This window comes from Pristiophorus japonicus, chromosome 4 (genome assembly GCF_044704955.1).
Source record: "Pristiophorus japonicus isolate sPriJap1 chromosome 4, sPriJap1.hap1, whole genome shotgun sequence".
NCBI lineage: Eukaryota > Metazoa > Chordata > Chondrichthyes > Pristiophoridae > Pristiophorus > Pristiophorus japonicus.
In genome coordinates, this window is record NC_091980.1 from 129330452 (window position 1) to 129354280 (window position 23829).

At 43.7% G+C, this 23829-nt stretch overlaps 2 protein-coding genes across 2 annotated transcripts; both read right to left on the bottom strand.

Annotated features, from left to right (window-relative positions):
• Positions 1–1358: 1358 nt before the first annotated feature.
• LOC139262201 (ferritin heavy chain B-like) lies at positions 1359–4702 on the bottom strand. The gene is made up of 4 exons (XM_070877345.1): positions 4601–4702; positions 2243–2389; positions 1879–2004; positions 1359–1514 (listed from the first exon to the last, which is right to left on the bottom strand). The coding sequence occupies exons 1-4, from the start codon at positions 4700–4702 to the stop codon at positions 1359–1361; spliced, it is 531 nt and encodes a 176-aa protein (XP_070733446.1).
• A 4444-nt stretch (positions 4703–9146) lies between these two features.
• LOC139262535 (ferritin heavy chain, oocyte isoform-like) lies at positions 9147–11798 on the bottom strand. Its single transcript, XM_070877702.1, has 4 exons — positions 11697–11798; positions 10166–10312; positions 9647–9772; positions 9147–9317 (listed from the first exon to the last, which is right to left on the bottom strand). Exons 1-4 carry the CDS (start codon positions 11796–11798, stop codon positions 9147–9149), a joined length of 546 nt encoding a protein of 181 aa, XP_070733803.1.
• Between the last annotated feature and the right edge of the window lie 12031 nt (positions 11799–23829).

Genomic DNA, 23829 nt, shown 5'->3' on the forward strand with positions numbered 1-23829 from the left:
TGACCTTGAGACTGGAACTTGTAAACGACTGATACGAAACCAGGAGAAGCAGCGAATAAGCCAGAGGGGGTAACTGGTGAGCAGTATCCCAACCCACATATCCTTTAGACCAGCACATCATGTGGAGCGGTGTTGTGCATACCAACCAAGCCTTAGGGGTTTAGTGGGGAGGTTCTGCACGGATCATAGGTGTACGCACAGTCTTTGGTACATATTCAATGGTGCACTATTGATCCAAGCAGGTGTGTTTTAGTCGTGGATACTTTGCATTCGGATGGGCCCGTCTTGTGTGTTGGATTGTGTTTGTTTTACACCACCGGGGTGTGTTTTGCTGGAAGCAAGCAGGTGCTTTAACATGAAAGCATTATGACAGAGAGATCTATCTGAAACTGAATATTCTGTTCACTACTATAATTCCCAGGTCTAGAACTAAAATGGCTTTTGGGTGGGGGGGGGGGGGGGGGGGTGTACAGAAATGTAAAATAACTAAGACAAACCACTTACAGTACCATGAGTTCAGGGTACTCCCACAATGAGCTCAGACATTGCTGGTCTCCACAGTTGTGTTACTTTGACCACAAAACTGACCAGAAAGTCAGCAGCAGCACCAAGTTGGGTTCCGTGAGGGACCTCCAGTGTATGCCACAGGAACTACGCAGTGGGATTGGTAAAAGCTTACTTTAAATTAAATGCATTTTTATCAAAATTACAGCAGCTGAGAGTTTGTTGTATTGAGGGATTAAAAGAGCTGCCATTGACACAGAGCAGAAAGAATATTTACCACCAGTGGAAGCAGTTACTTTGGCCCAAGCTCTAGAGTTCATACCCTGAAAATTCTTTCTTACTCCCTTTAGACCTTCCTGTTTGAGCAAGAGTTTAGTCATCTTTCCTGTCACTCATTTTTGTTTGGTAACACTCCTGCCAAATGCCTGGGTACATTTTACTATGTTAAAGGTTATATCAGCAGCAAGTTCTGTTACAATCCGAGGTGAAGAGAAATGCTGGAACACAATAATTGAAATACAAGACGACAAATTGCTCCCAAGGTATAAACAGAATTAAAATTAGCTCAACATACAAGCTTAAATTTGTAGCTCAATAAATTAGACTTAGACCTGAAGGAGAGAGGAAAATAAAGCTGTTACACAGCCCAGTATAATTCTTGTCTGATGGAAACCAAATGCTGTTAATCTGAAGATAAGCAAACACTCAAATTTACAAAAAGACAACCCAGTTCCATATTGGACAGTTTATTTACAGTCAATTACATTTCACATCACAAGACCAGGTCTCAGCCTGTACAAAGCCACAAGCCATCATTCGCTTCAGGACAGAGTCTCACGTACTGAACATAAGCTTCAATCACTCTCCCCTAACGTGTGCTTGTCAAACATGTACTCCCCCAGGCCATTCTCAGGGGCTCCCAATCTCTTCAGGTTGGTGATGTGATCTCCAAGCTTCTTGATCATCTTCACTTGTTCATCCAAGTAGTGGGTCTTCAGGAAGTCACACAACTGAAGGAGAAGAGGGAAACAAGTTATGGCTAGTAGCAGATATAAAGGATCATCAGAGCATCCCCTGGAGTTGGGATTTTAATCATCTTGGACTGGAGAATAATAAAGTAGGGCAATTGAGATTGATGTAAATTTGCTCTAAGATCCAGTAACTCATGCACAATGAGAGCTTAGATCCTGGAAACACTGGGACATAGTTACTTCTCAATGTCCACAGTAGGCCAACTTCCCAGTCCTCTCCACTGACAAACCCAGGAGAGACCGCCAAAAACAAAGCTATTGGGCATGGAGCACTTTTGAAACAGCTCAAGGACAGCAACAATCCACCACCTCCAACTTAACTAGAACCCCATGAGGAACTTACATGAGGGTCGGTGCTCCCAGTGGAGAGTTTGTGCAGATCCAGCAGACTCTGGTTGACATTCTTCTCCATCTGCAGAGCTCTCTGCATCGCCTCCAGACCATTGCTCCACTCATCCTGCTCTGGTTTCTGAAGCAGAAAGTCACAGGCAGTTCACTTACAATGGAACAAACTAAACAAGAGACAGTACAAGGAAAATAGGGGTGAAAAAGCAACCAGACATCAATGTTACCATAAACAATGTCACAGGAATATAGAATTACTGCATTCCAATACCACAACCATGGAGCCAATTCCTTTAGGAGGTATTTGAAACAAGCAATCTTAGGGGATCCAGATAGGAGGCCACTCCTTGATTGAACCAAACCTTGATGTCCGCCAAGATGATTCGGCCTCCACGCTGATTCTGGAATTCCATCAGTTTCTCAGCATGCTCACATTCCTCATGTGACTGCTCCTTGAAGAACTCAGCAAAGTGACGCAGGGCAACATCATCCCGGTCAAAGTAGAAGGACTATGGAGAGATCAGAATTTTTGGGCATCACATGGCAGACCTATTATTGTGGGTATTGTACATAAAGCCAAACTCAATTTTGCTTCCGGCAAAAGGATTTAAAGTCTCCCTGAATTTCCATGTACAATGTTACACAGGCGAGCACCAGCCCATTGACTTCACTAATGTGGTAGAGAGAGTGGATAATCCCCTAGCAATAGGGAAACTGGCTAATGGAAAAATCAAGTGATTGGCAAAAGGACAAGGACTAGAGGAAACTTGGTTATTTTTAAATGCATGGGCAATTTGAAAGGATGGTGGAAGTAAATTAAATGGCAACATTAAAAAAAAAAGACTTAATACAGACAAATCTGTAAGGCTGAGATCAAGCAGGGGAGAGAGACTAGTTGGATAGCTCCACTCAAGTCAGCACAGGCATGATGGGCCAAATGGCCTCCTTCAGTGCAGTATCATCCCATGGTTACCAATTCAGCTTTGATAGAACATGCTCCAATCTAAACCTTAATCTTGGCACCGAATGCTCATGTGTAGCTTTAGAAGTGAGATTTTTTATTAATTATTATTATTATTATTATTATTATTATTATTATTATTATTATTATTATTATTATTATTATTATTAATAATACACAGTACCACACCAATGATGGCTTACTGACCCCAATCTATTTTGTTCAGGCTATACATGGGGCACTACTAGAAAAGTAGAGATCTAGTCACAGTGCACAATTCATACAGTACATCAGGCCCAATTGTTACTGGCTACATTCATCCCGTGGAACCAAAACTAAGCAGCATTCATTTCACACCTTCAGCACTAAACATCAAGGTATTCCAACAGACAACCAGATACCACCCCTCAGAGTTTGAGGTCAAGGTAGGAAAGCAGAGGGATTAAGGGAGAGTTCCACCGAGTAGGGGGGGAAATGGCTGAAGGCTTTACCACCAATAAATCAAAAAGGGAGTTAGAGAAAAGACAAAGGCAAAAACTGGTAGCTAAAATCGAGGTCGTCAAGAACGCAAGGAACAGGAGTAGGCCATTCAGCCCCTCAAACCTGTTCGACCATTCAAATGGTCAGATCTGCAGCTTACCACCATTTATCCAGCAAGTAATTAGGACAGCAAATGGTGTTAGCATTTGTTACAAAGGGATTAGATTTCAAGAGTAAAGAACTCTTTCTACAATAATATAGGGCATTGGTATGGACACATCTGGAGTATTTTGTATAATTCTGGTCACCTTACCAAACAAAGGACATACCTGCCTTAGAGATGGAACAAAAGTTCACGAGACTGGTTCCTGGAATGAGGAGATTGCCTTATGTGGAGATTGAGTAGACTAGGCCAATGTTCTAGAGTTTAGTAGAATGAGGTGCAAATCTAATTGAACAAAATTCTTAAGGGGCTTGACAGGGTTAAAGCTTATCCTAACTGGATATATCTAGAACCAGGGGGTCATAGTTGGAGAATAAGGGGTTGGCCATTAAAGTCTGAGAAAGGTTAAAATTTCAATACTCAGAGGGTGATGATTTATGGAATTCTCTACCCCAGAGGGCTGTGGATGCTCAGTTATTGAGTATATTCAAGACAGGAGGTCAATTTATTTTTGGGAAACTGAAGAAATTATGGACCAAGGGGATAGTGCGGGAAGGTGGAATTGAGGGAAGAGATGAACCAAATGGCCTACTCCTATTGCTTATGTTCTAATCCCTTGATACCCTTACCCAACAAAAACCTTGCCCAGGCACCCACAGATTTGGGTGGGTGGAATATGGGAAGCAGGGAGAGAATACGTTCCAAACTTCCACCATTGCTTCTTGATTTCCCTCCTAAATTGTCTGGTTCTAATTTGAAGACTGAATCCCCTCATTGCAAACAGCAAGGTAGGGAAAGGCCATGGAGTGATTTGGAAATGAGGATATAAATTCTGAATTCCATGCATTGAAAGCAGAGTGTATTACAAACAAACTTCAACTACAAGCTCACAAGAGCCCAGGAAAAAGAATCATTAAGATTCACCGATTATGGCTCAGGTACTGCATGGAACAGAGGCAGTTTGTTAAAGAATACACAAGGTGATAATTTCTATAGTATAGCTTTAACAAATGAATTCACTGCATCAAGTGAGGGGTGAGCCAGATACAGCACAGAATGTAGTAAATTCACATTGCACAGGTTCCATTGTGAAGTGCTCAGAAATATAAGACTCACCATGGAGAGATAAACATAGGAGGAACAGAGCTCCATGTTGACCTGCTGGTTGACAGCAGCTTCACAGTCCTTGGGGTAGTTCTGATGCACTTGAGATTCCATCCTAATTTGCTTTTCCAAAAATCTAAGCCTTGTTGAAGCAAGAAGCTAAGAGTTAACTAATTTCAAACTCCTGTCTTTATACTGCTGGATAATCCAGGGTGGGACAACCTAGCTGTGAGTGTCATTCATCATACCCAATCACAAGTTGCAGCCTTTGTCAGAGCACCAATCAAATAAAGGGAGGCGGGGCCATGACTCCCAGAGCCAGTCATGAACTTTGAAGAATGAACATCATTGTTTGACCCTTCTTTTTGCCGGCAATTGACAATTTAAAGTCAAACATGGCTCCCCTGTTTAAAGGCACACAACTATTTTTGTTGTAAACTAATAATCAAATGCCTCCTGATTAAAGGGGGGGAGCGGGGGCACACTCCAAAAACTTTTCAAGTGCCCCTTTTTTTTTAAGGCATTGAAACACAAGTTATACAAGTGATCCCTGGCTAAAAGGGGGGAGAGGCACTAAAACCATCACAGTAAACAAATTAAACTTTAAACAATAGTAATCAAATTAAAATTTGTTTGCCAGGGGTGATGATGCACTCCAGTCCCTCCTCTCACGGAAGATCGCGAGCATGTCGATGGACACCACATGCTCCGTCTCCAGGGACGCCCGGGCACGAATGTAGCCGTGGACGAGAGGTGGACAGTCGGGCCGAACGACCACCTCGAACGCCCGCTGCCCTGCTGACGGCCACCTTGTCCAGGTTAATTGAATCTTCCGTTGTTTGCGAGTCAGTGTCTTTTTAATATTCTGCGCGGTTCAGTGGGTTGGTCATTTTCAGGTATCTGTGGATGCAGCATCCAAAGACAGACCAGTGAGTCTGCAAAGCAACCGACAGCGGGTCAGGTGAATGGACAGTGCATGTGAGGAATGTGACAAGCTCAAGTGCTCAGATACTCCATCACTTCCAAGTTTAGTGAGCACCTGTACACACAGGAGCTAGAATGTGCTGCGGACCATGGGATTTTGAGTTCTTGTTATGTTACCATGACATTTTACAAGCAATGAAATGGACTGCAGTCCAAAGAGAAAGAAAGATTTGCATCTGGACTTCATTGTGGCAGCCTTGGGAACGCTTATCCTCTTAGAAAGAAGAAATAATTCCATTTATATAGCCCTTTCATGGCCTCAGGATGTCTCAAAGCTTTTTACAGCCAATCAAGTTCAGCAATGTGTTAATGACCAGATAATCTGTTTTGGTTGAGGGATAAATATTGTTAAGGATACCGAAGAGAACGCCCCCTGCGCTTCTTCGAAATAGCATCCTGAGACAGATGGTCTAGCATCTCATCTGAAAGACGCAGCTCCGACATTGCAGCAATCCCTCAGTACTGCCCCTCAGACAGTGCAGCAATCCCTCAGTACTGCCCCTCAGACAGTGCAGCAATCCCTCAGTATTGCCCCTCAGACAGTGCAGAACCCTGTCAGTAATGTGTGTGTGTGTGTGGAGGCAGGGTCATTGAATACATTTAAGATAGATAGATAGATAGATTTTTGAACAATAGGGGAGTCAAGGGCTATGGGGAACATGCAGGAAAGTGTTGATACCAAGATCAGACCAGCCATGATCTTATGGATTGCCTATGCATGTTATTATGTAAACCTCTCTGCCTCCTTTAAGACACTAAAATTTACCTGTCATCCCACTGCCTTATGTGACTGAACAAACGTGAACATTTTCAGCTGTTGTATTACAGTATTGCAATGCTTGATTGAAATGCATGAATAGAATTTGCAAGATATACTCTTATGTATTAATGCTTGGGGGTCACCAGACACCAGAGCACACCACGGTCGGATGCCATCGGGCTGTATGCATGTGTGTTTGGTCAACTGAATATAAGCTGGATGTCTTTTTCACGCTGGCACTCTTGGGTTGGAATAAAGATGGATCAGGTTGCACCTGAGTGCGTTTACAGTAACCAGACTTTTGAGTCATTATGTATATGTAGAATTGAAATTAGGTCTTCAACATGTCTGAATAGCTATCGTAGATTGGGTACTGTGCAATGAGAAGGGGTTAATTAACAGTCTTGTTGGGTGGGGTCCTTTAGGGAAGAGTGGCGATAACATGAATGAATTTTCATGAAGATGGAAAGTGAAGTAGTCCAATCATAATCTAGGGTCCTAAATCTAAACAAAGGAAACGACAAAGATATGAGGAATGGCTATAATAGATTGGGAAGTGTGATTAAAAGGCATGACGGTGGACAGTCAATGGCTAACATTTAAGGAACGAATGTATGAATAGCAATAATTATACATTCCTTTCTGACTCAAAAATACAAAAGGAAGAGTGACCCAACCATGGTTTACAAAAGAAATTAAGGATAGTATTAGATCCAAAGAGCTGTCCGTTATGTATTTAACCCTTTGTAACCTGCATTGCACCTGACCACCAGAGGACCCACCTGTTGGAGTCCCAAGGCATCCCAGCATCCTTTGGGAGCACAGTATATAAGCAGGCCACCCATGAGGTATCTGCACTCTGGAATCTTAAAGGAGCCAAGATCACACTCGCTCTTTACACACACACTCATTATAAATGGGGAGACTGAGTACTAACAGTCATACAATGTTGCCAGAAAAAGTAGCAAGCCTGAGGATTGGGAGCAGTTTAGAATTCAGCAAAAAAAGGACCAAGAGATTGATTCAGAGGGGGAAAATAGAGTATGAGACTAAACTTGCAAGGAACATAAAAACGATTGTAAAAGTTTCTCCAAGTACGTAAAAAGAAAAAGATTAGTGAAGACAAATGTAGGTCCTTTACAGTTAGAATTGGGATAATTTATAATGGGGAACAAAGAGATGGCATAACAATTGAATACTTCAGTTTTGTCTAAGAGAACACAAATAACATCCCACAAATGCTAGGGAACCAAGGGTCTAATGAGCAAGAGGAATTAAAAGAAATTAGTAAGAAAATAGTGCTGCAGAAACTATTGGGACTGAAAGCTGATAAATCCAAGGCCTGATAATCTGCATCCCAGGGTACTAAAAGTGGCAGCCATGGAAATAGTGGATGCATTGGAGTATTTTTTTTTTTTATAAAGGCTATAACTGATATTAGATAAGGGAGAACCAGTGGATGTAAATTATTTGGATTTTCAGAAGGCCTTTAATAAAGTCCCACAAGACTTTAGTGTGCAAAATTAAAGCACATAGAATTAGGGGTAATATACTTGCATGGATTGAAAATTGGTTAATTGATAGGAAACAGTAGGAATAAACAGGTCTTCTCCTGGATGGTGGGCAGTGACTAGTGAGATACCACAGGGATCAATGCTTAGGCCCCAGCTAATCACCTATATAAATAGATTTGGAGGAGGAAACCAAAATGTAATATTTCCAATTTTTCCCCTAGTACAGGAGCAAGGATGTCTTATTACAGTTATACAGGGCCTTGGTGAAACCACAGCTGGAGTATTGTGTGCAGTTTTGGGTCTCCTTAACCAAGAGAGAGCACAGCAAAGGCTCACCAGACTGATTCCTGGGACGGAAGGATTGTCGTAGGACGAGAGATTGGGTCGATAAGGCCTGTATTCACTAGAAGAGGAAAAGGGGACCTTATTGAAACATACAATTCGGACTGGGTTGGATCGGGAGGATGTTTCCCCTGGCTGTGAAGTCTAGAATAAAAAAGGGGCATAGGCTCAGGATAAGGGGTAAGAAATTTAGCAGAGAGATGGATAACTCTTCACCGCAGAAGGCAGTGGAGGCCAAGTCACTCAATATATTTAAGGAGATAGCTATCTTGATACAAAAGGCATGAAGGATTATGGGGTAAAAGCAGGAATATGGTGTTGTGTTAAAGAATCAGTTGTGATTGTATTGAATGGCAGTGCAGGCTTCAAGGGGCGAATGGCCTACTACTGCTCCTATTTATGTTTCTATGAATATAGATGCCAATATATTGAAATTACCACCGCAAAAGAAAAATTATAGGACTGTTCCCACCCACAGAAGGGTCAACAACCAGCAGAGATTTAAGGCAAGTGGCAGAAGAATTACAGCTGACTTGAGGAAAAACTTTTAAGCAGTGAGTGGTTAGTATCTGGATTGCACTGCCCGAGAGGGTTGCAGAGGTAGATTCAATCACTGAATTGGACAAGCACCTGAAGGAAAAAAAAATTGTAGGGCTACAGGGAAGTGGGACTAGCTGAAGTGCTCTTGCTGAGAGCTGGCATGGGCTCAACAGGCTGAATGGCCTCCTGTGCTGTTACCATTCTATGATTGAATCTCAGGGCAACACTATTGCATAGCCTAGTACAATACTGGGGCTGTAACCAAGTTATGGCAAATAGAATATAAGCAACCAATCAAACTTGCAAGGAGACAAAACCAATCCAATATTGGACTGTTTATTTACAGTTAATTACATTTCACATCAAGAGCCCAGGTCTCAGCCTGTACAAAGCAAAAGTAGAAGAGAATCTCAATTATTTAGTCACAAGATTCAGTCACTCTCTCCCCCAAGGTGTGCTTGTCAAACAGGTACACTCCCAGGCCATTCTCAGGTGCTCCCAGTCTCTTCAGGTTGGTGATGTGATCTCCAAGCTTCTTGATCATCTTCACTTGTTCATCCAAGTAGTGGGTCTCCAGGAAGTCACACAACTGAAAGAGGGAAACTAGTTATGACAGCAGCAGATATGAAGGAACATTGGAGCTTACCCCTGAAAAGTTTGGATTTTAATCCTCTTGAACTGGAGGATAGTCAAGTGGTGCAATTGAAATTTCTGGAATTACTGCACCGCATTAAGATGAAAACTTGCTGTACAAAAAGGTGCTTGGATCACAGACACATTTACAATATCTACCCCCAAAAAATAGTCAACACAAAAGCTATTGGGCATGGAGATCTTTTTAAATTAGGTTCAAGGACAGCAAGGTTCCACCACCTACAACCTACCCAAAAGGCCCACATTGAAGCATTAGGAACTTACATGAGGGTCAGTGCTCCCAGTGGAGAGTTTGTGCAGATCCAGCAGACTCTGGTTCACATTCTTCTCCATCTGCAGAGCTCTCTGCATCACCTCCACACCATTGCTCCACTCATCCTGCTCTGGTTTCTGAAGAGGAAATTCTCATGTTCACTTACAATGTATTGAAGGAATTAGGGCTGAAAAAATGCAATCAGAATTCTAGGAGACCATGAAGCAATGTGTTAGAATATAGAAATACTGCATTAAGCCATCAACCACTGGAGTCAAATTGATCAGGTGAATAGCACAGATGTATTTAAGGGGGAGCTAAATCAGAACATGTGGGGAAAAGGGAGAAGGATAGGTTGCTAGATAAAGCAAGGTGGGAGGTGATGTCTAGAGCCTGATCACCAGCATAGACTAGTTTATCCAAATGGCTGGTTTCTGTGGTTTAAATTGGAACCAACTGCTTTAGAATGATTTGGGATCAATCAGTCTAAGGGGAGCCAGACAGAAGGCCCCTCATTTATAGAGCCAAACCTTGATGTCCGCCAAGATGATCTGGCCTCCACGTCGATTCTGGAATTGCATCAGTTTCTCAGCATGCTCACGTTCCTCATGTGACTGCTCCTTGAAGAACTCAGCAAAGTGACGCAGGGCAACATCATCCCGGTCAAAGTAGAAGGACTGCGGAGAGATCAGCAGAGTAGTTGTTTATGCAAGGTAGACCCATTATAATTGGCATTGTATATGAAAGCAAGAGCAATGGGCTTGGCTTTAAGAGCTCAGTCTCATTGAACTTTTATGTAGTTATGGAAAATAGCCCCAACACAACTAACCTGGTAAAGATAGTGGATAATCTCACCTCCAGCAAAAGGGAAACTGGCAAATGGAAACTTAATGATTTGCAGGGCTATGGGAAGAGTGGAGGAGTTGTATCGCTCCACCCAACAGACAGCGAGGCACAATGGACTGAATGGCCTCCTGTGCAGCATCATTCCACGATCACCAATTCAGCTTTGATTGAACATGCTCAAAACTGGAAACTTAAATCTTGGCACCCAATATTCATTGCAGCTCTGGAAATTAGTGAAAGAATTGCCACAAGATTGATATCCTGGTCACCAGTAGCACACTCCAATAATCATTGTTTATTGACACAGATCTATTGTGTGCAGACTAGTTGAAGGGCAGTATTGTAACTCTGAGCAACCCCCTTAAAAGTAGAGATCTAGTCACAGTGCAGAATTCATATAGAAAAAACAACACTAGTTGAGTTTTACTAGCTAGTTATGCCAAGGAATTAAAACCACAAGCAGCTTGAATTTAACACCAAAACATTTGAGAACCAGATGCCATGGAATAAAAGTTATGAGAACCCCTCAGAATTTGAGGTGCTCGGCGAAGTTCACAGGGTAGGAAAGCAGTGGGGTTAAGGGAGAGGCTACTGAGTACAGACAATTTATGAAGCCTTTACCACCAATAAAGCAAAGAAAGTTAGAGGAAAGACAAAAAAGGGCACAAGCTAGTATTTAAAAAATTGTTAGAAACACTAGGAACAGGAGGGAAGCAGAAAGATTTGTAACATTTTCATCCCATCCTCCCAGTGGAGGTGAGGGATGGCTGGGAAAGAAAGTGTAGCAGATTTCCACCACATTTGTGGGAAAGAATACTTCCATTTAGGAAGGAAGTCAGGAGAAGCTGTATTTTTATGACATCACCCATTGAACTGGCAATGTAAGGAAAGTCCATGGAATGATTTAGAATGGAGGAAACAAATTCTGAATTCCTCACATTGAGAGCAGAAAGCATTCCAAATAAACTTCAAGCTCAAGAGCCCAGGAAAGAGTCATTAAGATTCAATATCAGAACATGGTACAGCTGCTGCAAGGAACAGAGAGTTTGTTAATGAGTACACAGGAAGATAAATTATAGCTTTAAAAGTGAATTCACTGCATAGATTGGGGGCAGGGGCAGCAGAGAGAAAGAGGTGGGCTGGATACAGCACAGGATTTCATAAATTCACATTCCATAGTCTCCATTGTGAAGTACCAAAAAACACAAAACTCACCATAGAGAGATAAACATAGGAGGAATAGAGCTCCATGTTGATTTGCTTGTTGACAGCATCCTTACAGTCCTGGTGGTAGTTCTGACACACTCGAGAAGCCATGTTAGTCATGTGTTTTTTCTTCTGAAGTATAAACTTTGTCGAAGTACAAAAATAACATTTAACCAAATATCAAACTCCTGCATTAATACTGAGGGATAATCCAGGGTGTGGCAGTCTAGATGATGAGTGACAGTGTTCAATATCCAATCAAAAGTTGCAGCCTCTCAGAGCACCAATCAACTAAAGGGAGGAGGGGAGATGGACTCCCAGAGCCAGTCAGATCTTTGAAGAATAAGCATCATTGGCTGACAACTCAATGAGGATCTCAATTGTCCTAACTTTCCTCCAACACAGTTCAAATATCCAGAATCACAGGTTTAAATTAATCCTCTTCTCTTTGGGCTAATTAATTGGGATGATTAAATCAGCGATCGGAAACACTTAAACCGTAAGTGCCCACTTTATAAGTGGGAATCAACTGTAAGGTCAACATTATGACAAAACTAACATTACAAACTTTTCAAATTATAATTCAGTTCCCTGTATCCACGCTTCATTCCAGTCCCGCTGGTGCCCAGTGGTCATGGAAAGCCTCAAGCATACCGGCAGACACCGTGTGCTCCCTTTCCAGGGATACCCATGCACGGACATAGCCGCGGAAGAAAGGCAGGCAGACAGAGAGAACACCCCATCGTCCGTGCTCTGACTGGAGCAGTTAATGTCCACCTTGAAAGATTAATTGAATCCTCTGTTGTTTGCGAGTCAGTGTATTCTTAATAGCTCTGGATTGTTCAGTGTGTTGGTCATTTGCAGGTATCTGCGGGTTTGAAGCAACATCCAAATAACTCATTGGATATTTATCAATAGACTATGTCTAGGAATAGAGACAGAGAAGTCGAGAAAGGGAAGGGAAGGGACAGAGATGGACCATGTGAAGGTGAGTGAACGGTAGAAATTGGAAACATAGTGAATTAAATTTTCCAGTTGATTGTGAGAGCAGGTAACATCACCGATTTTATCAATGTGCTGGGAAAAGAGGTGAGAGAGGGGCCATTGTATAATTTAAATACAAAGATAAACATTTTGAATTTGAGGTACTATCAGACCGGGAGCCAATGATGGTCCACAATCACAGGGGTTATAGGTGAATGGGACTAGGTGTGCATCTAAGTCTAGCTGGAAAGCATTGAAATAGTCAATTCTAGAGATAAAAAGGCACAGATGAGGGTTAACCATTAGCTCAGTTCTGAGCTCAGAGCGAGGAACACGTGCAGCTGAACCATATCCCTGTGCAGCATGTTAAATTTATATAGAACCTTGGCCAGACAACACTTGGAGTATTGTGCACAGTTCTGATCTCCATAGAATTATATAGAAAGTTAGAATTAGTAATCTAAGAGAAACTTCAAGAGAAACTTCTTTACTCAGAGAGTGTTTAGAATGTTTAACTTGCTATCGAAAGGAGTAGTTGAGGCAAAAAGCATAGCTGTGTTTAAGGGGAAGCTGGATAAACACATGAGGGAGGAAGGATTGGAAGAATATGCTGATAGGGTTAAATGAGGTTGGGAGGAGGCTCAGTGTGTGAAGTCAACTCCTCTCAGTATTTCACTCTCCATGCTTATGATTGAAAGACTATTAAATCGATCTTGTCCCATTCGTTTCCTCACCTCATCCGAGATGCGTTTTATGTTAGAGAAGGACCGCTCACCACTGCAATTTGCCAGGCTGAATGGCCTTTTTCTATGCTGTAAATGCTATGTAATTCTTAAAACATGGGCACCTGTAAAGTTTTTCACATCAAGTGAGCTGAAGAATTTGTTTTGTCTGCAACATGAAGCCGTCAAACCGATCAGCACACAAACCCAACCTGAACTGTAGAATTGTGAATCATCAACATATGAATTGTGGTGACATCGATACACCAAAAGTGCCATTGAGAGATGCATAGAATACGGTAACATAATGGTAATGTTACTGGACGAGTAATCCAGAGGCCTGAACTAATAATCCAAAGTCCCACCATGGCAGCTGGGGAATTTAAATTCAGTTAATTAAATTATAATCTGGAATAAAAAGCAAGTGTCATAGAAACATAGAAACATAGAAAATAGGTGCAGGAGTAGGCCATTCAGCCCTTCTAGCCTGCACCGCCATTCAATGAGTTCATGGCTGAACATGAAACTTCAGTACCCCCTTCCTGCTTTCTCGCCATAACCCTTGATCCCCCGAGTAGTAAGGACTTCATCTAACTCCCTTTTGAATATATTTAGTGAATTGGCCTCAACTACTTTCTGTGGTAGAGAATTCCACAGGTTCACCACTCTCTGGGTGAAGAGGTTTCTCCTCATCTCGGTCCTAAATGGCTTACCCCTTATCCTCAGACTGTGACCCCTGGTTCTGGACTTCCCCAACATTGGGAACATTCTTCCTGCATCTAACCTGTCTAAACCCGTCAGAATTTTAAACGTTTCCATGAGGTCCCCTCTCATTCTTCTGAACTCCAGTGAATACAAGCCCAGTTGATCCAGTCTTTCTTAATAGGTCAGTCCCACCATCCCGGGAATCAGTCTGGTGAATCTTCGCTGCACTCCCTCAATAGCAAGAATGTCCTTCCTCAAGTTAGGAGACCAAAACTGTACACAATACTCCAGGTGTGGCCTCACCAAGGCCCTGTACAACTGTAGCAACACCTCCCTGCCCCTGTATTCAAATCCCCTCGCTATGAAGGCCAACATGCCATTTGCTTTCTTAACCGCCTGCTGTACCTGCATGCTAACCTTCAATGACTGATGTACCATGGCACCCAGGTCTCGTTGCACCTTCCCTTTTCCTAATCTGTCACCATTCAGATAATAGTCTGTCCCTCTGTTTTTACCACCAAAGTGGATAACCTCACATTTATCCACATTATACTTCATCTGCCATGCATTTGCCCACTCACCTAACCTATCCAAGTCACTCTGCAGCCTAATAGCATCCTCCTCGCAGCTCACACTGCCACCCAACTTAGTGTCATCCGCAAATTTGGAGATACTGCATTTAATCCCCTCGTCTAAATCATTAATGTACAGAACAGCACAGAACCTTGCGGCACCCCACTAGTCACTGCCTGCCATTCTGAAAAGTACCCGTTTACTCCTACTCTTTGCTTCCTGTCTGACAACCAGTTCTCAATCCACGTCAGCACACTATCCCCAATCCCATGTGCTTTAACTTTGCACATTAATCTCTTGTGTGGGACCTTGTCGAAAGCCTTCTGAAAGTCCAAATATACCACATCAACTGGTTCTCCTTTGTCCACTTTACTGGAAACATCCTCAAAAAATTCCAGAAGATTTGTCAAGCATGATTTCCCTTTCACAAATCCATGCTGACTTGGACCTATCATGTCACCATTTTCCAGATGCACTTCTATGACATCCTTAATAATTGATTCCATCATTTTACCCACTACTCAGGTCAGGCTGACCGGTCTATAATTCCCTGTTTTCTCTCTCCCTCCTTTTTTAAAAAGTGGGGTTACATTGGCTACCCTCCACCCCATAGGAACTGATCCAGAGTCAATGGAATGTTGGAAAATGACTGTCAATGCATCTGCTATTTCCAAGGCCACCTCCTTAAGTACTCTGGGATGCAGTCCATCAGGCCCTGGGGATTTATCGGCCTTCAATCCCATCAATTTCCCCAACACAATTTCCCAACTAATAAAGATTTCCCTCAGTTCCCCCTCCTTACCAGACCCTCTGACCCCTTTTATATCCGGAAGGTTGTTTGTATCCTCCTTATTGAATACCGAACCAAAGTACTTGTTCAATTGGTCTGCCATTTCTTTGTTCCCCGTTATGACTTCCCCTGATTCTGACTGCAGGGGACCTACGTTTGTCTTTACTAACCTTTTTCTCTTTACATACCTATAGAAACTTTTGCAATCCGCCTTAATGTTCCCTGCAAGCTTCTTCTCGTACTCCATTTTCCCTGCCCTAATCAAACCCTTTGTCCTCCTCTGCTGAGTTCTAAATTTCTCCCAGTCCCCAGGTTCGCTGCTATTTCTGGCCAATTTGTATGCCACTTCCTTGGCTTTAATACTATCACTGATTTCCCTAGATAGCCACGGTTGAGCCACCTTCCCTTTTTTATTTTTATGCCAGACAGGAATGTACAATTGTTGTAATTCATCCATGCGGTCTCTAAATGTCTGCCATTGCCCATCCACAGTCAACCCCCTAAGTATCATTCGCCAATCTATCCTAGCCAATTCACGCCTCATACCTTCAAAGTTACCCTTCTTTAAGTTCTGGACCATGGTCTCTGAATTAACTGTTTCATTCTCCATCCTAATGCAGAATTCCACCATATTATGGTCACTCTTCCCCAAGGGGCCTCGCACAATGAGATTGCTAATTAATCCTCTCTCATTACACAACACCCAGTCTAAGATGGCTTCCCCCCTAGTTGGTTCCTCAACATATTGGTCTAGAAAACCATCCCTTATGCACTCCAGGAAATCCTCCTCCACCGTATTGGTTCCAGTTTGGCTCGCCCAATCTATGTGCATATTAAAGTCACCCATTATAACTGCTACACCTTTATTGCATGCACCCCTAATTTCCTGTTTGATGCCCTCCCCAACATCCCTATTACTGTTTGGAGGTCTGTACACAACTCCTACTAACGTTTTTTGCCCTTTGGTGTTCTGCAGCTCTACCCATATAGATTCCACATCATCCAAGCTAATGTCTTTCCTAACTATTGCATTAATCTCCTCTTTAACCAGCAATGCTACCCCACCTCCTTTTCCTTTTATTCTATCCTTCCTGAATGTTGAATACCCCTGAATGTTGAGTTCCCAGCCCTGATCATCCTGGAGCCACGTCTCCGTAATCCCAATCACATCATATTTGTTAACATCTATTTGCACAATTAATTCATCTACCTTATTGCGGATACTCCTTGCATTAAGACACAAAGCCTTCAGGCTTGTTTTTTTAACACCCTTTGTCCTTTTAGAATTTTGCTGTACAGTGGCCCTTTTTGTTCTTTGCCTTGGGTTTCTCTGCCCTCCACTTTTCCTCATCTCCTTTCTGTCTTTTGCTTTTGCCTCCTTTTTGTTTCCCTCTGTCTCCCTGCATTTGTTCCCATCCCCCTGCCATGTTGCCCAGGGAGCTATCGGATGGTAAAAACCCATCTGCTTCACCAATATCCTTAGAGAAGGAAATCTCTGTCCTTACCTGGTCTGGCCTATATGTGACTCCAAATCCACAGCAATGTGGTTGACCCCTCTTAACTGCCCTCTTAAATGGCCTAGCAAGCCACTCAGTTGTAACAAACCACTACGAGAAACATTAATAAGAATAAATCAGGACGGACTACCCAGCATCCACCATGGCACCGGCTTCTGAGATGACAATGGTACACCCAGCCAGCCCAGTGGACCCTGCAAAGTCTTCCTCACTAACATCTGGAATCTTGTGCCAAAATGCGGAGAGTTGTCCCACAGGCTAGTCAAGACCAGGCCCTCAAAACTGCCATCAAGCTCATGGTCTACAGGGCTGTAGTAATACCTGTCCTCCTGTATAGCTCAGAGACATGGACCATGTACAGCAGACACCTCAAGTTGCTGGAGTAATATCACCAACAATGTCTACAAATCCTACAAATCCCCATGGAGGACAGGCGCACCAACATCAGCGTCCTCGTCCAGGCTAACATCCCCAGCATTGAAGCACAGATCACATTCGATCAGCTCCGCATGGGCAGGCCACATAGTTCGCATGCCAGATATGAGACTTCCAAAGCAAGTGCTCTACTCGGAGCTCTGTCAAGCAAATGAGCCAAAGGTGGGCAGCGGAAACACTACAAGGACACCCTCAAAGCCTCCCTGATAAAGTGCGACATCCTCAGTGACACCTTGGAGTCCCTGGACCAAGACCACCCTAAGTGGAGGAAGTGCAGCCGAGAGAGCGCTGGGCACTTCGAGAGTATGCAGAAATCAAACACAGGCAGCGGAAAGAGCGTATGGCAAACCAATCCCATCCATTCCTTTCCTCAGCGACTATCTGTGGCTCTCGTGTTAGACTGTTCAGCCACCAAAGAAATCACTTCAGGAGTGCAAGCATGTCTTCCTCGATTCCAAGGGTCTGCCTATGATGATGATAGTCAAGCAACAGCCTGACATAGTCATAATCACAGAATCATACCTTTCAGCAAATGTCCCAGATTCCTCCATCACCATCCCTTCGTATGTCCTGTCGCACCGGAAGGGCAGACCAACCAGAGATGGCGGCTCAATGGTTTACAGTCAGGAGGGAATAGCGGTAGTAGTCCTCAACATTTACTCTGGACCCGATCAAGTGCCATGGGTTCAGGTCAAGCATGGGCATGGAAAGCTCCTGCTGATTACCTTCGACCACCCTCTCTCAGCTTGAATCAGTACTCCTCCATGTTGAAGGCCCCTTGGAAGAAGCACTGATACTAGCAATGGACTTCAATGTCCATCACCAAGAGTGGCTCGGCAGCACTGACCAAGCAGGCTGAGTCCTGAAGGATATAGCTGCCAGATTGAGCTTGCGACAGATGATGAGAGAACGAACACAAGGGTAAAACCTACTTGACCTCGTCCTCACCAATGTACCTTTCACAGATTCATCTGCCCATGACAGCTTTGGTAGCAGTGACCACCACACAGTCCTTGGAGACGAAGTCCTGTCTTTACATTGAGGACACCCTCCTTGGTGGTGAGTGGCTGAACCTCAGTGTTAAATGGAATAGAATCAAAACAGATCTAGCAGCTCAAAACTTGGCATCCATGAGGCAGTGTGGGCCATCAGCAGCTGCAGAATTGTATTCCACCAAAATCTGGAAATTCATGGCCCAGCATATCCCTCGCACTAGCTTTACAATCAAACCAAGTGACCAATCCTGGTTCAATGAGGAGTGCAGACAAGGATACCAGGAGCAACACCAGGCGCACCTAAAAATGAGATGTCAACCTGGAGAAGCTGCAACTCAGGACTACATACATACTAAACAGTGAAAGTAACATGCTACAGACAGAGCGAAGCGATCTCACAATCAATGGATCAGACCAAAGCTCTGCAGTCCGACCACAACCAGTCATGAATGGTGGTGGACGATTAACCAACAAATGGAAGGAGGAGGCTCCATGAATAACCCCATCCTCAATGATGGCGGAGCCCAGCATGCGAGTGCAAAAGACAAGGCTGATGTATTTGCAACAACTTTCAGCCAGAAGTGTCTCATGGATGATTTTTTTCAGCCTTCTCCTGAAGTGCCCACCACCACAGAACCCAGTCTTCATCCAATTCAGTTCACTTCACAAGATATCAAGAAACAGCTGAGTGCACTGAATACTGTAAAGGCTATAGGCCCCGACATCATCCTGTCCGGTTCATGGTCCAGAACTAGCCGCGCCTCGAGCCAAGCTGTTCCAGTACAGAGACACTGGCATCCACCCAACAATGTGAAAAACTTCCCAGGTACGTCCTGTCCACAAAAAGCAGGACAAATCCATTCAAGCCAATTACCGCTCCATCAGTCAATTCCTCATCATCATAGGCAGTCCTTCAAAACAAGGATGACTTGCTTCCAAAAAGGAATGAGTTCACAGGTGTTTCAATGAAGGACCTAATATTCCAGATCCTGAACTACATCTTGGAGGGTTAAAAATGCCCGTGCTTGGATTTTTTAAACGTGTGGTGCCTGTTGCACACCAGTCACCACACGGGCTTGACAGAGCTAGGACTTGGTCCAGTGACAAGGATTACCCAAGATGACTGGAGACTAGCTCTGCTGCACAGACTGAGCGCGCACACATACAGCAGTGTGGGCTTGCTCGTGCTGCCCCTGGGCCCTCGTCTCCTCTGGGCCCCAGACTCACGCCTCTCCTGGGCCCCGGTCACTTCCTTCTACAAACTCTTGACACTTCTTCGCCCCTCCTGCTGTGCCTGCCCGCACTGCAATGAGCGACCTGACTTCGCAGTCATTATCACATTGCTGTTTGTGGGAGCTTCCTGTGCGCAAATTATCAGCAAAGTGATGGAAGATGTTGTCGACAGTGGTACTCATCAATAATCTGTTCACCGGTGCCCAGTTTGGGTTGCGCCAGGACCACTCGGCTCCTGACCTCATTACAGCCTTGGTCCAAACATGTACAAAGGAGCTGAATTCCAGGTGAAGTGAGAGTGACTGCCTTTGACATCAAGGCAGCATCTGACTGAGTGCGGCATCAGGAGCCCTAGTAAAACTGAAGTCAATGCAAATATAGAAAACTCTCCACTAGCTGGAGTCATATCTAGCACAAAGGAAGTTGGTTGTGATTGCTGGAGGTCAATCATCTCACCCCAGGACATAGCTGCAGGAGTTCCTCAGGGCAGTGTCCTATGCCAACTATCTTATACTGCTTCATCAATGATCATCCCTCCATCATAAAGGCCAGAAGTGGAGATGTTTGTTGATGATTGCACAGTGGTCAGTTCAATTTGCAACACCTGAGAAATGAAGCAGTCCACGCCCAAATGCAGCAAGACCTGGACAACATTCAAGCTTGGGCTGATAAGGGACAAGTAACAATGGTGCCACACAAATGCCAGGCAATGACTATCTGCAACAAGCAAGAGTCTAACCACCTAACCTTAGAATTCACTGTCACTGAATTCCCCAGCATCGAAACCTGGGGTCACCGTTGACCGGAAACTTAACTAGACCAGCCGCAAAAACACTTTGGTAACAAGAGTGGGTCAGAGGCTGGGTATTCTGCAGTGAGTGTCTCACCTCCTGACAACCTAAAGCCTTTCCACCATCTACAAGGCACAAGTCAGGAGTGTGGTGGAATACTCTCCACTGACCTGGATGAGTGCAACTTCAACAATACGGAAAAAGCATGAGACCATCCAGGACAAAGCAGCTCTCTTGATTGGCATCCCATCCATCACCTTCACCATTCGCTGCCTCCACCACCGGTGCACCATGGCTGCAGTGTGTACCATCGACAAGATGCACTGCAGCAACTCACCAAGGCTTTTTCAGCAGCACTTGCCAACCCAAAAGCTCTAACACCTAGAAGGAAAAGGGCAGCAGAAGTTTGGGAACACTATCAGCTGCAAGTTCCTCTCCAACTTACACACCAACCTGACTTGGAAATATATCACCATTCCTTCTTCGTCACTGGAGGAAAATCCTGAAACTCCCTCCCTAACAGCATTGTGGAAGTATCTTCACCACAAGACTGCAGCGGTGCAAGAAAATGGCTGACCAGCACCTTCTCAAGGGCAATTAGGAACGGGTAATATATGCTGGCCTTGAGCTCAGACATTGCTGGTCTCTGTAGCTGTTACTCACTTCTTTGCCCACACAGCTTAATAGAGAATCCACAACAGCAGTGGTGCGTTTACTGAGCTACACGTAGTAATAACTCTGAATGCAAAGAGTATAGATGCATTTAAGGGGAAGCTAGATAAACACAAGGGAGAAAGGAATAGAAGGATATGCTAATAAGTCGAGATGAAGTGGGGTGGGAGAAGGCTCACATGGAGCATAAACCACAGCATGGGCCAGTTGGCCCAAATGGTCTTTCTCTGTGCTGTAAATTGTAAGTAATTCTTAAAACATGAGCACCTGTAAAGTTTCACATCGAGTGAGCTGGAGACTTTGTTGAATACATGGAGCCTTCAAATCCATCAGCACGCAGACCCAGGCTGACTCATGGAACTGTGGCTCATCAATTTTTGAATTTTGTAACATTGATACCTCAAAGGGTCTTTTGAGAGTTGCTAAGACATTAACCTGGAATGTCTGTACATGGCAATTTAATTGCACCCAATACAGTTCTCAGCTAAATTCCTAAAAATAACTTGTAAACACTGGATTTTTAGAGCTGCAGCATTAACATTTGAATCCATCCATAGCCATAAAGGAGAGAAATGGAGATCCAATCCAGGGTGATGGTTATATAACGCACAGTGGGACTAAATACAAATTGATAGTGGGCTAAAAAATTGAGAATGTTGGCATTGGGGCCAGGGCATTTGAAAAATGGGTTTAACTTCTTGGGCCTTTTATTTTGTGGAATTAATGAAATATATTTACTCATCCCAGAAGGATTATATTTTGTTGGAGTACCGTTAGTCCTTCAATACCTTACCCAATTCCTTATTCATGTGAATGGAGGTTGTGTTGGTGCGTTATTCAACCATGATGGGAGCGGGCGGAAGAGAAGCTGTCCCAGAACCACACCCATAGGGTATCCACACTAACCAATGAAGCTGTGACAGCAAGCTGATGCCACGTGTTGCTTTCCTTCCTCACCCAATTGTAGTGCCCAGAGCTCAGTGTGCTGAGACATTGCTTGTCTGCCTACAAAACTTAACAGAAAGCCTATAGCAGCAATTGGGAGTTCCATTACTGAACTGCCTGGATAACTGAACAGGATCTGTAGCAGCTACTGAATACAAACTGCTCTTCACAGGGCAGGTACACTAAATAGGAAGCTAATCCAGGACTTATTCTTCACTGGACTGAAATAGTGCAAACTGGTTTAATGGAAAACATTCCTGGTGTTGAACACATTTTACAGCTACTTGCATTTTGTTGGATTTAATTGTTATTTATGTAAGAGCAGATAGTGAGACCAGGTAATGTTGTACAGAAATCTAAGGTCCAAGCTCTGGAGATCCCTCCCTAACCATCTCTGTACGTCCTTAATACATACCTCTGATCAGGTTTTTGGTCACTGGACCAATATCCCATGGGGCTGTCAATTGTCTAAATGCACCCTTCAACGTTTTAGATCTTACAAGAGGTATGGAGAAGCTGGCAACAAGATGCACTGCAGCAACTCGCCAAGGCTTCTTCAGCAGCACTTGCCAACGCATTAGCTCTAACACCTAGAAGGACAAGGGCAGCAGAGGTTTGGGAACACTATCACCTGCAAGTTCACCTCCAACTTACACACCAACCTGATTTGGAAATATATCGCCGTTCCTTCTTCGTCACTGGAGGAAAATCCTGAAACTCCCTCCCGAACAGCACTGTGGGAGTATCTTCACCACAAGACTGCAGCGGTTCAAGAAAATGGCTGACGAGTACCTTCTCAAGGGCAATTAGGGATGGGCAATATATGCTGGCCTTGAGCTCAGACATTGCGTGTCTCTATAGCTGTTACTCACTTCTTTGCCCACACAGCTTAACAGAAAATCCACAGCAGCAGTGGTGCGTTTATTGAGATACCTGCAGTAATAACTCTAAATGCAAAGAGTATAGATGCTTTTAAGGGGAAGCTAGATAAACACGAGAGAGAAAGGAATAGAAGGATATGCTAATAGATCTACATGAAGTGGGGTGGGAGAAGGCTCACATGGAGCATAACCCACAGCCTGGGCCAGTTGGCCCGAATGGTCTTTTTCTGTGCTGTAAATTGTAAGTAACTGTTAAAACATGAGCACCTGTAAAATTTCACATCGAGTGAGCTGGAGATTTTGTTGAATACATGAAGCCATCAAATCCATCAGCACGCAGACCCAGGCTGACGCGTGGAACTGTGGCTCATCAATATATGAAGTTTTAAAACACCGATACCCCAAAGATGCTTTTGAGAGTTGCTAAGACATTAACCTGGAATGTGTGTACATGGCAATTTAATTGCATGCAATACAGTTCTCACTAAATTGCTAAAAATAACTTGTAAACACTGGATTATTGGAACTGCAGCATTAACATTTGAATCCATCCATAGCCATGAAGGAGAGAAATGGAGATCCAATCCAGGGTGATGGTTATATAACAAACAGAGGGCCTAAATACAAATTGATAGTGGGCTTATAAATTGAGTGTGTAGGCATTGGGGCCAGGGCAGGGGAAAAATGGGTTTAACTTCTTGGGCTTTTTGCTTTGTAGAATTAATGAAATACATTTACTCCTTCCAGAGGATTATATTTTGTTGGCGTACAGTTAGTCCTTCAATACCTTACCCAATTCCTTATTCATGTGAATCGAGGTTGTGTTAGTATGTTATTCAACAATGATGGGAGCGGGCGGAAGAGAAGCTGTCCCAGAACCACACCACACAAGGGTATCC

Excerpts from the sequence above, each read along its gene's own strand:
- LOC139262201 (XM_070877345.1), bottom strand. The coding sequence starts at position 4,702 with ATGGAATCTCAAGTGCATCAGAACTACCCCAAGGACTGTGAAGCTGCT. Across the intron at positions 2,390-4,600 it reads CCTATGTTTATCTCTCCATG|TCCTTCTACTTTGACCGGGA; the intron begins GTGAGTCTTATA and ends ATCTCTCCATAG. Across the intron at positions 1,515-1,878 it reads CTGGGAGCACCGACCCTCAT|TTGTGTGACTTCCTGAAGAC; the intron begins GTAAGTTCCTCA and ends CTTCTCCTTCAG.
- LOC139262535 (XM_070877702.1), bottom strand. The coding sequence starts at position 11,798 with ATGGCTTCTCGAGTGTGTCAGAACTACCACCAGGACTGTAAGGATGCT. Across the intron at positions 9,773-10,165 it reads TCATCTTGGCGGACATCAAG|AAACCAGAGCAGGATGAGTG; the intron begins GTTTGGCTCTAT and ends TTTCCTCTTCAG. Across the intron at positions 9,318-9,646 it reads CTGGGAGCACTGACCCTCAT|TTGTGTGACTTCCTGGAGAC; the intron begins GTAAGTTCCTAA and ends TCCCTCTTTCAG.